Source organism: Mya arenaria, chromosome 2, assembly GCF_026914265.1.
Source record: "Mya arenaria isolate MELC-2E11 chromosome 2, ASM2691426v1".
NCBI lineage: Eukaryota > Metazoa > Mollusca > Bivalvia > Myida > Myidae > Mya > Mya arenaria.
The window spans coordinates 60,313,668-60,327,959 of NC_069123.1; the positions used below are offsets into that span (position 1 = coordinate 60,313,668).

The 14,292-nt window shown below is 33.9% G+C and overlaps 1 protein-coding gene across 1 annotated transcript in view; it reads right to left on the bottom strand.

Annotated features, from left to right (window-relative positions):
* Nucleotides 1-14,068, bottom strand: part of LOC128203716 (uncharacterized) — a 31,837-nt gene extending 17,769 nt beyond the window's left edge. Inside the window, exons 1-2 of the mRNA XM_052905245.1 lie at nucleotides 13,910-14,068; nucleotides 5,038-5,146 (exon numbers count right to left, since the gene is read on the bottom strand). Coding sequence (XP_052761205.1) covers nucleotides 5,038-5,089 — 52 coding nt within the window. The 5' untranslated portion in view covers nucleotides 5,090-5,146; nucleotides 13,910-14,068. The remainder of the gene's footprint in view (nucleotides 1-5,037; nucleotides 5,147-13,909) is intronic.
* Nucleotides 14,069-14,292: the final 224 nt, after the last annotated feature.

The window sequence follows — 14,292 nt, forward strand, 5'->3', positions numbered from 1 at the left end:
ATTATCTCAATCAGAAAGAGTTTATTCTAAGCATGGTAAATCATGAAAATTTAACAGATTTACTAGTACATGCAAACACAGTTATTATTTATATACGTTCACATAATTTTGATCAGTGATAAAAGGTCCAAAAGCTTTAAGCAGGAAATTGTTGAAATAATTACAACAAATCGGATATCTTTAAATACATATATGCGATCTCTACGGACTTGACGTGAAACGGATCACCAAAGAAGCATCCTATCATGATATCACCTGTATATTGCATAAAAGAGGGACTAAATATAGTTCAACAGAAAAGATTAACAATCTGATTGTCAATTTTGAAAGCTAAAACCTTTCTTGAGACACCCCCCAATATCGGAATGTCACGTGATCCGTTATTGGTACAATTGATTCGCTAATGCCTAATTTACTCGTACAAGTAAACAACGGTCAGTTAATATGTTTCTGCACTAAAATTGAATTATTTTATGTCAATCAAAAGAGAAAATATTTTTCTTTTCTACTGTAAACACTTTAATCCAATAATGCTGAACGTTTGTTCAATGCGCTGCATTGTTTCCATACTGATCCGCTAAGGGTAACACGACTGTACTCGTTACAGAAACACGGAAGGTGTCCTTATTGGTTAAACTAATTTCACTATTATTGCACCGATAGTTCCATTTTAATCCCTTTAAAGCTTTTAATGTTGAAATGTTTGCCTACCGAGTATACGGCGGCCATTTTATTTTCGTGAAAATGACGTCAGTGTTCACGTTTTTGTTTTCGTCAGGCAATTATGCCATAATCGCCCTGCCGTGCAGTGATAATATCACGGGTGGAGACGATAATCATTATTGCGGGAACGAATTTCTTAGTAAAATGTTACTATTTATAGAAACATGTGTATTATTACGTTTTAATACATATATTACTATATATGGTTACACATTTGTACAGGGTTTCCGCAATTATTTGAATGACTCAGCGATTATCAGTTTTGCAGCCCGGGCCGATTATCGATTACTGTATCATTTTGCGGCCCGTATATAATGTTCGCACGTGAATTCAAATTTCGCCTTAAAAACAAATTTGGCGACTGTGAAATAATGTCTTGACAAAATAATCAAAATTTATTGATCTGCTTGCACAAATGTATTATTAAAATCTTAAAAGGGAGGCAAACGCGAACGCAGTTCAGGAAGATATGCTAGTGTTTGAAAACAAGTGTGGACCGTTAGGGCGGCGTTTTTTTATTCTGCGTTGACATTCAAAAAACAAAGGAAGCGGCAAAATTGAATTTACTTGAAAAACAGCGACTGTTCATACAGGTTGACATCAATAATACGAGGTATGGGTTTATTTGAGTAAAAACACTCGTTCTACTTGCTAAGTGTTCATGTTTATTGAATTGAATTCAGACATTCAGGACATTCATGGACAGACAGATATCAGTGATTCCTATAGAAAAATTCGGATAGACGGGTTGTGGAATTTTCAAGGTGATAAATTTAAATTGATGGGAACGTGAAATGACAACAAATGGTGTTTGCCTTTTTGCTTACTCTCAAAAAATAAATTTAATTTGAGAGTGAGTTTACTTATCGTCGTCAAGCCAGAAGAAAATAAGAATGTACAACTGGATTGCAGGTAAAGTAAACTTTAAAAAAAGACTATAAACTTACAAAATAAGAAAAACTCATCTTAGTGATTAAAACTAGAACAGTACCGAGGTATCTTATAAAAAAGTGTTATTAGTATTGAGTTTTGATCCGGAGGTCGTGTTCGACTAGAGTGTATACATAAATGTGTGCTGATTATTTTTAGACCGGATTCGTGCTGTTTATATCATTTTAATATGTTGATTAATAACCAATCCAATAAAAGGCTTATCAAGTGATTGCTGGTGAAACTGATGAAATGCTTACTCCGATTTAACACAGTTGAATACATCAATCATTATCACCGTGATCATTCTTACGGTAGCTATGGGATTCCAGCTCGATAAAAGTATACAGGATTAAACAGTACATCAACCTCTATCAAGTATTATCAACACGGTTATATATTCTGTTTGATACGATGTGGGACCGATGCATGTGAAGTGTTTTTATCAGCAACATGTTTATCTTTGTAGATGATAGCTATTGCCTGGACGATGTATTTATTTGGTCATATCAAATGCTTTAATAACACCACACATAAATTTTAGAATAAGCGTTAACATGTCTAATATAAATTATATTTTTTTTGTCTCTTGTCCTGCGGCGGAATATATCCAAATAGTTTGGCAGAAATCTCCTTTTTCCATGTAACGAAACGCTCAACGTAGTGTTCCCAAAAACGCTATGTTCTGGGAATGTAGACTATAGCACAAGATATGATTTTTATTCAAACATCAATGAAATAGATTTAAACCTATTAGTTTTGGTCCACTTGTGAACAACACTGTAAATAACAATATTTTTGTTTTAATTTAGTGGTTTTTTTAATCATTATTATTTAGTATGAAGAACAGAAATGGTGTACCAAGGTTTACATCCTTTTTGAACTCTGTTACAGTAAGAGATAAAAAGTGCGTGAAACAGCTCTCACCTATGATAGGATAACTCCTCCTTTGTAAGCAACATAATCCAGCGATAGAAAAACATATTTGTTTTACATTTTTACGTGGCTTATCGCTTAAAACATTCGGGTTTAACTACACACGTATTTTATGGTAAAAATAATAATCAATTTTTTATATTTTCCATTTTGAATGAACTGCATTATAACCATTGTGTTCGCTTCTATTCACTTTGTTTCTAAAACTTAAGCTATCACTAAATGTGATTTCTAACCCCGAACGTCAACCTAATATGAAATGGCAATGAAATATTAAGAATTATTCAGTTGTATTCCATCCAGTACTGTTCAAAAAACGATCCGGACAAGAAAAACAAACAAAGGACAACAACTCTGTACTAAGCTTTAACAGGGTTATTGTTATTTTTCACTGCACTTCCCCTCTTTGTGCTTTATCATGGCATGATGGTAAATTTCATTATATCCAGTTGTTTTCAAGTTATGCTCCGGACAAGAAAAAAATAACAAACGACAATAATTCTGTAATTAGCTGAAATTAAGTCATGGTTCTTCAATACTGCACTTTCTGTCATTGTGTTTTACCATCAAGTTTTACTAAATGCTATCCAGTAGTTCTCAAGTATTGCTTTAGACAAGAAAAAAGTAACAAAGGGCACTAACTCTGTACATAGTTAAACTAGAGTTATGATTGTTATTCAGTCGCTTTGCGAGTTGCCATTGTATGAAGTGTAAAAACATTCCATACAGTAGTTTGAAAGTTATTGCCGGGACAAAAGTTTGACAACAGAAATACAGCAAAGGGCAATAACTCTGTCAGTTGCTGATAAGTATACACTGCACTTAAAATTTCTCCAATTGTTCTTAACTATTGTTTGAAGTTTTATTAAATCCCATCTGGAAGCGTTTAAGTTATGGTCTGGGTAAGAAAAAGACACAAAGGGCAATAGTTCGTGTAAGTAGCTTAAATAAACTCATGGTTCCTGAACACTGCACTTCGTCCATTATGTTATATCATTGTATAACGTTTTAATAAATTCCATGTTGCGTTCCGGACAAGGAAAATTGCAACGGACCGACCGACCGACCACATACCCCCTTCGAACCTCGTCCGTCGGAGGAAAGAACACTCTATACAAGCAACAGAACGAGGTCATTGGACAAGGATACGGGTCTCTTATGAAGAGTTCGCACGTGAAGATCAAGAACAAAACGCGGACAACGTACACAATCACCCTGCTCCCGGTGCTATAGGCACGAAAGTCAATCGTTAAGTTGATACCGAAAGAAACGACGTTCTTTTTTAAATTGAATTTTATTTTTATATCAAACTTGCTCCAAAGTTCACAGCTTTCCACCACAAGTGTATCAACGACTTTATTTACAAGTCCATTTAATCATAGAATAAGGAAATCATTAATAAAAGGCCTGTCGAGAGTTTTCTCAACAAGATAAAACCACTTGCAAATGTTTATCACTTACGAACATTCGCGGGTGTTTGTCCCGGACGTGCGTAACTGTGTTGATCTACAATCAGTTGCAAAAGAGTGTTTTTGCTAACTTTGTGTATTATTCTGAATAGGAATATGATGATGTTTGGTAACAAATTGTACATTATGATTCATGTTCCAGGAGTTTTGAGAGGTTCTGTATAATATCATGTATGGCCACCCCTTCCGATAAAGTAAGGGACGACGAGACCGCGCATGGATCGAACGTGTTGGCGTACGAAGTTATAATGAATGTTGTGCCATTCCTTGATGTGAGCGCGTATCAATGTTATTTATATCAACTCTCGAACTCACCCTCGGACTAAGCTCGCCTGCGTTCGTGACTCAAGAAATGTCGAATGTCCGGCGATCTTTGACACGATCGGTTTGTTGCAAACGAATTAAGCAAACTATTGTTTTTTCTATGTCATGCAAACGTCTGGCTAGTGTATATTACATTGTCACCCGGGCAGCGTCGTAAATGCTTGGAAAAGCTAGTTTTCACAAACACTGATATGAACTCAGATACAATTCTCGCTTAATAAAAAACAAAAGGAATATGAGGTCACATCATTTTTACTAACTAAGTGTGCTGCATGTTCCACAGTATGCCGATCTGCAGCCTTTCACCGACGTTAATGGATATGTGTTTATTCCTAAGAACTACATGTCTTTTTTACAAAGGTCTTGTATCATGAGGTTAGAAAGTGAGAAGATTGATTCATCGTACTTTAGAGCGTCTTAGTGTAGTCGAAGGCTGACGTCACGACCTTAATCGTTTTTAATTGCATTGCAAAAATACCGACATGTATGTAAAAGAAATGACCATCCCCTCAAATTTGAGAAAGTGACGGTTTGCCTTCTATATTCTGAGTTTGTTTTGTATATGTCTTTTGAAAGTGGCTCATACATGTATATACGTATGCAACTTACTTGTTCAGTTAGATAGAAGAAATGTATTTATTTAAATTTAACTCACCATAACATGTTCTACTCCACTCACGAAATGTTGTTTTCTCATTTCCCGCCATTTCTTGGTAGCAGCCGTTTTCTGCAATTGAGTGTACGAATACCCTTTCCGTCACGAACTGAAAAAGACCTAAAAGGTCTTACGATAGTTGGTTATATTTTTTGATAGTATCTCAAAAGTATTCATTTTCATAATTTAACCGGATGTGTGAACCGATCTCGTTGTTCAATAGAACGGGTGCTACGATACCAACACAGAGTGGCTAGCGACAACTAGTAACATCCAACATACTCTTAACATTTGCATATTTTCTTTTAAACATTCATTATCAAAATTTAAAAAAAATGTATAAGTGTTTTAACATACAATTTATATTTTCTATAAAGTCTTTGAATATCAAGTATTCCAGAAGTTATTAAGTTATTAATTATGAACATTAACGTACTTAAATCAGGAAAGTGGCTTAAGTAAGGAAATCACTTAAGAAGTTCTATAAACACCATCCATTTGACTCAATAATGACTCCATTTGACTCCAAATAATAGGAAATACATTGTCACTATCAAGAGCACGATAGCAAACAGTTGTCAAGTTGCCCACACGTGTATCCGTTTGTCGTCAAGTTCAGATGATTGTTAAGGGCCTTCAACAGTGCAAAAGTGGGTGGGGAAGGCCATGCAATTAAAACGTTCCAAATTTCATGTTTTCGACATGTTTTGGGGTAATGTGGAGTATTCTAAATTTAACGAAAGAAAGTTTTATCATATTTTGGACCAAAAAGCATTTGCAGTTTTTCGGAAAAGTCTGTTGACAATATAACTGTTTTTGTGTCCAAATGCCCAGGACTACCTACTCAACAATGTCTTGTGAGTTCACGATGATCTATTTTCAAAATAAGAAATATATTCAAGAAAATGATGAGAAATAGTGGATTAAATTTCATTTCCTGTTTACAAAAATGCAAATATCTTTCTTAAAATAGCTGCAATAACAACAACGCCTCAAGTTGATTGGGGAGTACTGACTATTTAAAAAAAACATTTTGTTTGAAGACATTTCCTAAAACATTAAAATGCTTTTTTGATAAGAATTCTGATAAAATCTTCCTTTATAAAGTTTGCTTAACTCCTTATTTCAGTTTCTCATGTTGCAACAGATATATGTATAATGCTTGTTTAATATTGAACCTCAACACTAATTAAAAAAAATAAATATTTGTTTAAACATGTGTTCTGGTCCTCAAAACGACTTTTAACATCAATTATACTACATTAAGCTTCCAAAAAACCGCAATCTATGTACACTAAGTCATCACTGCAATCATTCGTATGTGTTACCGCCTTTGCATTCTCAGTGAATTCAATAGGGTTAAATATCTGCTTCAAACGAGTAGACATATATCGTGTTCGCTTTTTGGGGATCAAGAATGAATCTGTATAAAAAGGCAAACCGCAACTTAAATAACATAATACAACTATTATAAGAACTTGTAGTGAAAAACGTCGCCAGTTAGGTATGATGCTTCATTGTGGCTTGCTTGAACAGCAATGGAGGACACATTCATTAGCTTTTGGCGTACACGTAGAAACCAAAAGTAAATTATAGAGTAAATCATGGAGTGGAATTCTTACACACGTAATGTCGTTATGGCATTATTATGGTTTAGTGAAGATTAACTTAAACTAATAATCATTTCAACATTTTTTTGTTGAAAAAAGGAGAACATAATACGCAAAAGCAGTTTGTGTTCATATGAAGCGTACATATTTATGAATACAAGATATAATAACTCTATTTTACCATTGTTTAAAATATATCCAAATCACGACCAGCTTTCAAAAGGCTTCATTATTACCTATTCAGTAGGAAATCAGATCCACTGCCCTTTATGACTAAAACACGAGAACAATGATAGTATGAATGGCTATTTAGAGATATTGGTACATGATTGTGATCACAAGTACTAGTTATCAAGATATACACTTTAATTATCATGTGTGTCAAATTGGTTCAAGTACTATCAACTAGTTTGTAGTATTTTGATCATTGTCAAAAAGGCTTTGAATTTTAAAATATTTTAAAAAAAATGTCTTAATACCGGAACGCAATACATGCGAAATATCACAGCACTTTCAACACAATGAAAGGATTTCTTCGTAAAGGTTACCAGCCAGAAACTGATCATTTGGTCTATTGTTTCAATATTATATAAGGTTTTACATTGATTTAATGTTTTAAAAACAAATATACTGCTTGTCAATTGTAAGAAAAGTTTATAATATTAAATGATCAAAGATTTAAAAAAGGAAAATTCTTGTTTTTAATGTTTTTGAATTGCTCAGCGTAAACCTAGCATTCATGAATTATTTCAAAATTAAAACTAATGGCTAATGGCTTTCCCTAAATACGTCTTAATTACTTAACTATATAATTAAAAACAAGACAGCATAGTTCAAAAAAGTATAGTTCACTTTGTGTTTATCTTTTGTGATCGAAGACCATTATGTCAAATAAAACTACTGTATTCACGACAGTATATGAATGAAAAATGGGTACTAGAGCTTCTACAACCCACAGGCACTCAAAATTATAAAACATCTCTGGTTAATTTAATGGATTTTGTACATTTCATGCTGTAAAATTTAAGAAAAACAAAAAAAAACACCAACAAGAACAACAACAATAGCAACAACAAACAATTGCAGTCAAAATTGCACATAACTTCAAACGTATAAAGGACTTTCTATATATGATATTTTCTAGTAATGATGATGAACGTTTTAGTGTTGAACAAAAGTAATGTACGTCAAATAAGCAACCTAGCGGCGCGAAGTTAGCGGCCTAGCGGCCTGGATACAAAAGTGTTGTACAAATGTATTTGTAACGTATTGTATCATACTTAAATGGCATGTACACACCATCAGGTAAGGCATTTCGTTCTCAGTGAGTAAACTATAATACATTAAATATATCATTGACGCCCCATTGTCCAAGTGGTAGAACATTGCAAAAAGGTCAGTAGACATGGTCTTTTTCAGAAAAAACATGAGTGTGAAAAATTCCGCTGGGAGAGACAGATACTATCTACTATACCATAGCCTATGTTAATACCTGCGGTGTGTTTATTAATTATGTACCTATCGACCGCTCTAATAGAATGAATGTATTTGTCGAAAGGCATATTCGAAGATAATAGTGACATTTGTTTTCTGCTATCTGCTTTTTATTCTATTTCGTTTTCTTTTCTTCTCGCTCTTTCTTAAATTCAAATATCTACTGTTTAACATTGTGTTTTGACAATGGCACATTTTAAAGATAAATACATACCTTTATACGTATTATTGCAAACATGGCTATCAAGTTGCGTGTTACCGTGTGCATTTCATAATACAAGAGTGGGTTCCCACTTCGCCAGATGGTTATCAGTGTTACATGACCCTCATAAAGTTTTCAAAATTGCAATAAAATCTTGAAACAAATCCAACTTTGCATACATTTATCAGGATAATACTAGACCAGAGATCAAAAATACGACACGGGTTCATTGCATGTTTAATGTCGTTTTCCCTCTATAAAAACCTCCTTGCGTACAGGAAAGACATAAACTGAAGTTGAGGAAAAACAGGTATTTTATGTTGAAAATGTACTTGTTGAGGTGTAATTATTCTACAATATACAGCAGGTGCTAAAATGGATCCAGCAATGCGAAACTTCATAGCGGACCTGTACGTAATGCGGGTTAATATATTGTTTAGTGCTAATCCTTCATTTATTAGCCCACACCGAAATTATGATTAAACGCACTTACTTGTTTTGGAAAAAAAATAAAAGAAAAGTATTTTAAAGTGAACGCTTCTACTTTTCGCCATACAATTAAAAGAAATCCATCAAATTTGAACACAAATTTGACAAACGCAAAAAGAAAAAAAACGCTTTCCTGCGAAACAATGTCTCACCAAATCGAGCTAAAATGTTTTTGAGCGCGTACTTATTGACGGTATATGACAATTCTATCAATGTTTATACGACAAAATGTAAGACCAAGAATTTCATTTCAATATTCAAGTATGTGTTTGCATAAAATGACAAATGAACGTCTTTTCGAAATAGATGTGATAAAGACTCAGAAAAGCGATCGTACGATACGTGCGGTGATAAGACTGCCCCAGTTACACTCAAACAACACGTGTTGGAACTGCACTCAGTCTCAGAGGCGACAATTGTTCAACATTTCATTTTGAGATAAAGCATGTTTTTTTAGAAGAAGAAGAAGAAGAAAGCTATGGTTGTCCGGTTAGCGTGTGGCGCAATGGTTAGCGCACTCGTTTAGCACCTAGGCGGCCCGAGTTCGATTCCCGGCATGGGCGCATGTGAGTTTGGTTTGTGGTCACAAAGCCGGACAAGTGGCTTTTCTCCGGGTTCTCCGGTTTCCACCACAACACAAGACCACGCTTTCGCGTATAATCGTGCCAACGAGAGTGATTTATATAATGTTGTAATAACTTGTTTCACAATCGTTGTAATAAAAATATGTTTAAACTAAGAAGAAGAATAGAAGAAGAAGAAAGAAGAAGAAGAGAGGAATGAAGAAGAAGAAGAGAAGAAGAAGAAGAAAGAAGAAAGAGATGAAGAAGAAGAGGAAGAATTTACTTTAATCTAACTAAGTAATAGCTAGATGACATGAAGTAAGATCTTAACGAATAAAAATCGGCAGAGAGAGAGTGTAGTCCTTCCTTATCATTCAGTTATTACTTCAGGTCATCTAACTAACGTAGAATACAGCAGGGAGACTGTATTGGATGAATGGCAGTGGGCGGACTTTTAAACACTCGCGAATTTTTAAGTTCTTGATGATTTATAAGCCTAGTACTTTATGATTGCCTATCTGCAATTTCATTGGTTGAACATGAAGGCTGTATTCTAAAGACTGTTCGTAAAACAGAACTTACTATGTCATAATACAAATAATTATACTCAACGGAATTTTAAACGCACCCATTTTATGATAATTTGTCCCGTCCTTTCAGTAAGGTACATTTCTAAAACAATGGAAACACATTGCTGTTGTTTAATGCAATGCTACGCTTATTTTTTATTTAGTTTAATCCATTTTGTCGTTATCAAAGGAGCAATACTTTTATGTCGATTTAAAGCTTGTAAAAATGGTTAAATTAAAAAACAACACTAAAGGCAAATAATTTAAAACCGAAGCATGACAATTATCAGCCCGTATTTTTAAACAACTTGTGTCTTCTAACAAACAAATTTTGATTTTATCAAAATTACTTAAAATTACTCAACTCGACATGTCTTTTTTCCAAGGGGAATTTTAAGAGAGTTGGTTTCTGCCAAAATACTATGAATTTAAGAATATCGACAGTGATAAATTTGTATCATTTCTTTATATCCTTCCGAAAACAACGAGTTTCGTCGGCAATTGTGTATTTGTGGTTGTTCCTTTTTTTAAAACTGAACTCTCACAGATTTACCATTTTAACAACTTTTTCTATTTATTTGTCTTGGAACGAGCCAATTTATGCGAAAACTCATGTAAACCAGTCATATAAGACTGCTGACAAAACACTAGATTGCAGACTTTTATATTTAAGTTCAAAAATTGATGTTTTATGCGTTTTTCTTAAACCGATAGTAACGGTTTTAGCCATAAAACATTAATTTTGGAATGGAAATATGATAATCTGCGATCTGATCTTTTGTCAGCAGTTTTTATCACTGGTTTGCAGATATTTATGCAAAAATTTGCTCATCCCAAGACAAAAAAAATAAAAAAAGTTTAAAAAAACCGGTAAATCTGAGACTGCAGCTTTAATGTAATAATTTTGTGATACATTTTTGGTTCATTGAGTGTTCTGTACATTGAGTTTTCGTCATTATGATTTAAAGGAAATTATATTGATATCTTTCTTGAGTCACATGTTTCAAGCCAGAAGTAGACGTGTTATGTTGGCTTTATAGTTTCTTTCAAAGAGCAAGGCTTTTGTTTTTATGTTTTCCTTCGAATCAATTTATTTTCTTTAGTTTATTTAAACTGTGAATGTTTGTTTATTCTCCTGTAATAAAAACACACTCTTAATATAATTGCATCACTTAGCTTAAGTTTGGCGGTTTTTAAATATGATTTTATTTGTGTGTGTTTTGTGTGTGTTTTCTTATTTAGACAGGCTTTCGACACGATGCCACAACATTGAGCAGAATTTGACAATAAGAAGATACTATTTTTCACTAATTCATTATAATGGTCAAGTATCATACCTATCAAAATAGTGAAAATGCAAATATCACTTGGACGTGGCAACAGGGAGTCAAACGTAATTATTTTTGCGGAATTTTAAGTGAGGGTCATGTTCAGTGTGGAACAAAACAGGCGGATTCTTTGGATTTTTTTTGTATTTTCGAAAGATGTTTTGACCTGTTAAGTAGGTTTATATCACTGTTATCGTAATAAGAATTTGCCTATCCGGAGACCTTTCGGGGATTTTAACTTATGTTTCTAGAGGCCTCAACAAGAAGTTATTGAATGTACATGTGTATAAGCTAAAATAATGTTTAAATAGGAACTTGTTTGACCTGAAACTTTGGTTTTAGAAAAGATATACCGCCATCGGACCCAATTTAGCTAAATTGGTATCGAGTTTTTTCATGTTTTTCTTAACGACGGCTTGTGCACTTAACATGGATACGATGGCCAGTTTTTATTTTTAAACGCCTCTTATGTTTGCCGTGGGAATTTCTATGCATATTTTGTTTTGAGCGGAATCAGAATAATCAACTCGTGTGCGTTAATATAAGTGTTAGTCAGACACGAGTTGCATCGAATGCTTATAACCAAAACAAAATGGAATGTGTTACCCGAATACGAACGTCTCGCGTCCTATGCAATTAACCTGACAAATACACTTGTATTATATTCGAACTCTTCATATATGTGCTTTTTAACTCCTAACTCTTTATAATATAGGAACTCTTGACCTTCTCAGCATGGATAGGAAATAGATGGAAAATTTGCGTATTACAGGTTTAATTGATTGATAATTCCGAACAATGCATGTACGCAAGCACTTCATAACATGTCACGAAGCAGCAATCAAAACAGCTTCGTTTTGTGTTACCAACGGGAGCCATTCGCAACAACTGGGCCATCTCCGGCAAGATTCGGGATTCAGCGATGGATAATGGCCAAGGTGTTCCGCTTGCGTTACGAATATGTTTTTTTTATAAACGGACAGAAATTACCGACACTAAAAGAGTAGCGACACCTGTTGTAATAATATGAGACAATCGTCATGCGTGCTGAATAAGACTGGAAATCGTCCTGAAGCTTGCTATGTTTCAGCATTGGAAAACTAAGCTTGTAAAGAAAGTGGGCCAGGAAGTAAGCTTTAAAATACATTGTAGCTAGAATAAAAAGCTAAAATATTATTAACACGATTATATCTTTAATTGATAAATAAAGTGATAATTGACTTGCACATAATTCAGAAAAAAACAATGCACATTTATGAATATGAAAACGTTGAATGTCACTTTAGACCAACACGTCTGGATACTTTCACGAAGCTAGAACAAAGGATGGAATGAAGCAAGATGTAAAAGTCAGAATTCAAGATGTAATTTTTGCATCAACACCCTTCGATATTATAGAGGTGCATCTATATTTAGAGGTGCACGCTATTTTAAACTACCGGTACAGTTCGACTTCTAACGAAGTTCGACATACGTCATATAACAACATGCAATATTAAAATAGAATAGTTTTGTTAATTTCATCACTGTACTGTTTCAGTTCAGTCTCCAATTTTTTTTTACATCACCGAATATTTCTAGAACGGGTAGGTAATTTGGCATAACAAATACATATGACGTCCGTGCACATGTTTTGGTAGAGCCATTTTCGGACAAAGTTAAAAATGAACATACTTATATTTTGGTAACATACTGCCTTTTGTTGTGATTATTAACATTTGTTACAGCTCGTGTCTTATTTACACTAATTACTACGCAAACAAGCGGGTAATTCTAATTTTGCATCGAACAAAAACTGCATAAAACTTCCACAGCAAACATTTAAGGTGTTTAAGCATAGCAAAATTAGCCATAGTAAGTGCACACGCCATCGTTAAGAAAAAGACGCAAACACGCGTTAATTATTTAGCTGTAATATGTCTAAGAACGGTGTATTTATTTTTGCTAAAAACACAGATTCAAGTCACGCAATTTTCTATTCACCGTTAATTTAAACAAATAACCGTTCAGTTTATATATCTAATAACCCTTTAAGGCCTGTATAGACATAGGTTAATAACCGAGAGGAGCTTAAACGTATGGTCTCCGACCTTATCAGATAAAAACAACTTCGAAAATTTAAAAATACCCAAAGAATCCGCCATTTTGTTCCGCACTGAACATGTCCCTCACTTAAAATTCCACAAACATTATTTAAGTTGGGACGCTGTGAAGGTTCCGTTTAGTTTAAGTCTATGAGCAAAGAATCAGTGGCCGAAAATACCACAAGCCCGTAAGCCCTGTACTGGTTAATTTCTTTCCGAGTTTGCTCTAATTCCTGAATTTATTAGGCTTCATGGCAAGCACTAGTATAAGTACCCGGCTTGTGCATCCAGAAGTCTAATTTCGATGTATGGAGAATTTTGGTATTATGTTCAGAAATGAGCCATCAATGTTGGCGACAAAAAAAAGCAATGTGTGTATAAAAACAAACTATTTAAATCAGATTAAAGTAGTTTCAAGTAAACAAAACACTTAAACAACGGATGATTACTACGATGTTGGTGGATGTACAGAGGTTTCGTTCAAAACTTGAATCGAGTTTAAACTAAAACTCTTAAGATATCTTAAGTCTTACCTTAACTAGGTACGTAATCTTTCGCTTTCACTTTCCAGTTGCTTTAATTGCATTTCGCCTTGTCCGTTTGATCTCTCCTTTTTCACATTTCATAACTTTTTTTAAAACATAAATTGAATTGACAAGATCAAACACTAACGTCTTCTGCATGTAATCAAAGCAGAAGACAGACACGCTTATCATCTATAAATAGTCATTTTGTATTTTCCCAAGTGTTACTTATTATACGATCTATTACCTATTTCTATTAATAGAAAAGTTGGGTTCCCTGATAAATGACAATTGAATTGAGAATTCAAAAGAACTGCGCAGTTCTCATTACATGCTTAGGAAAGCTTTAACATTAATAACATAATATAAAACAAAATAAAATTGATATTCTG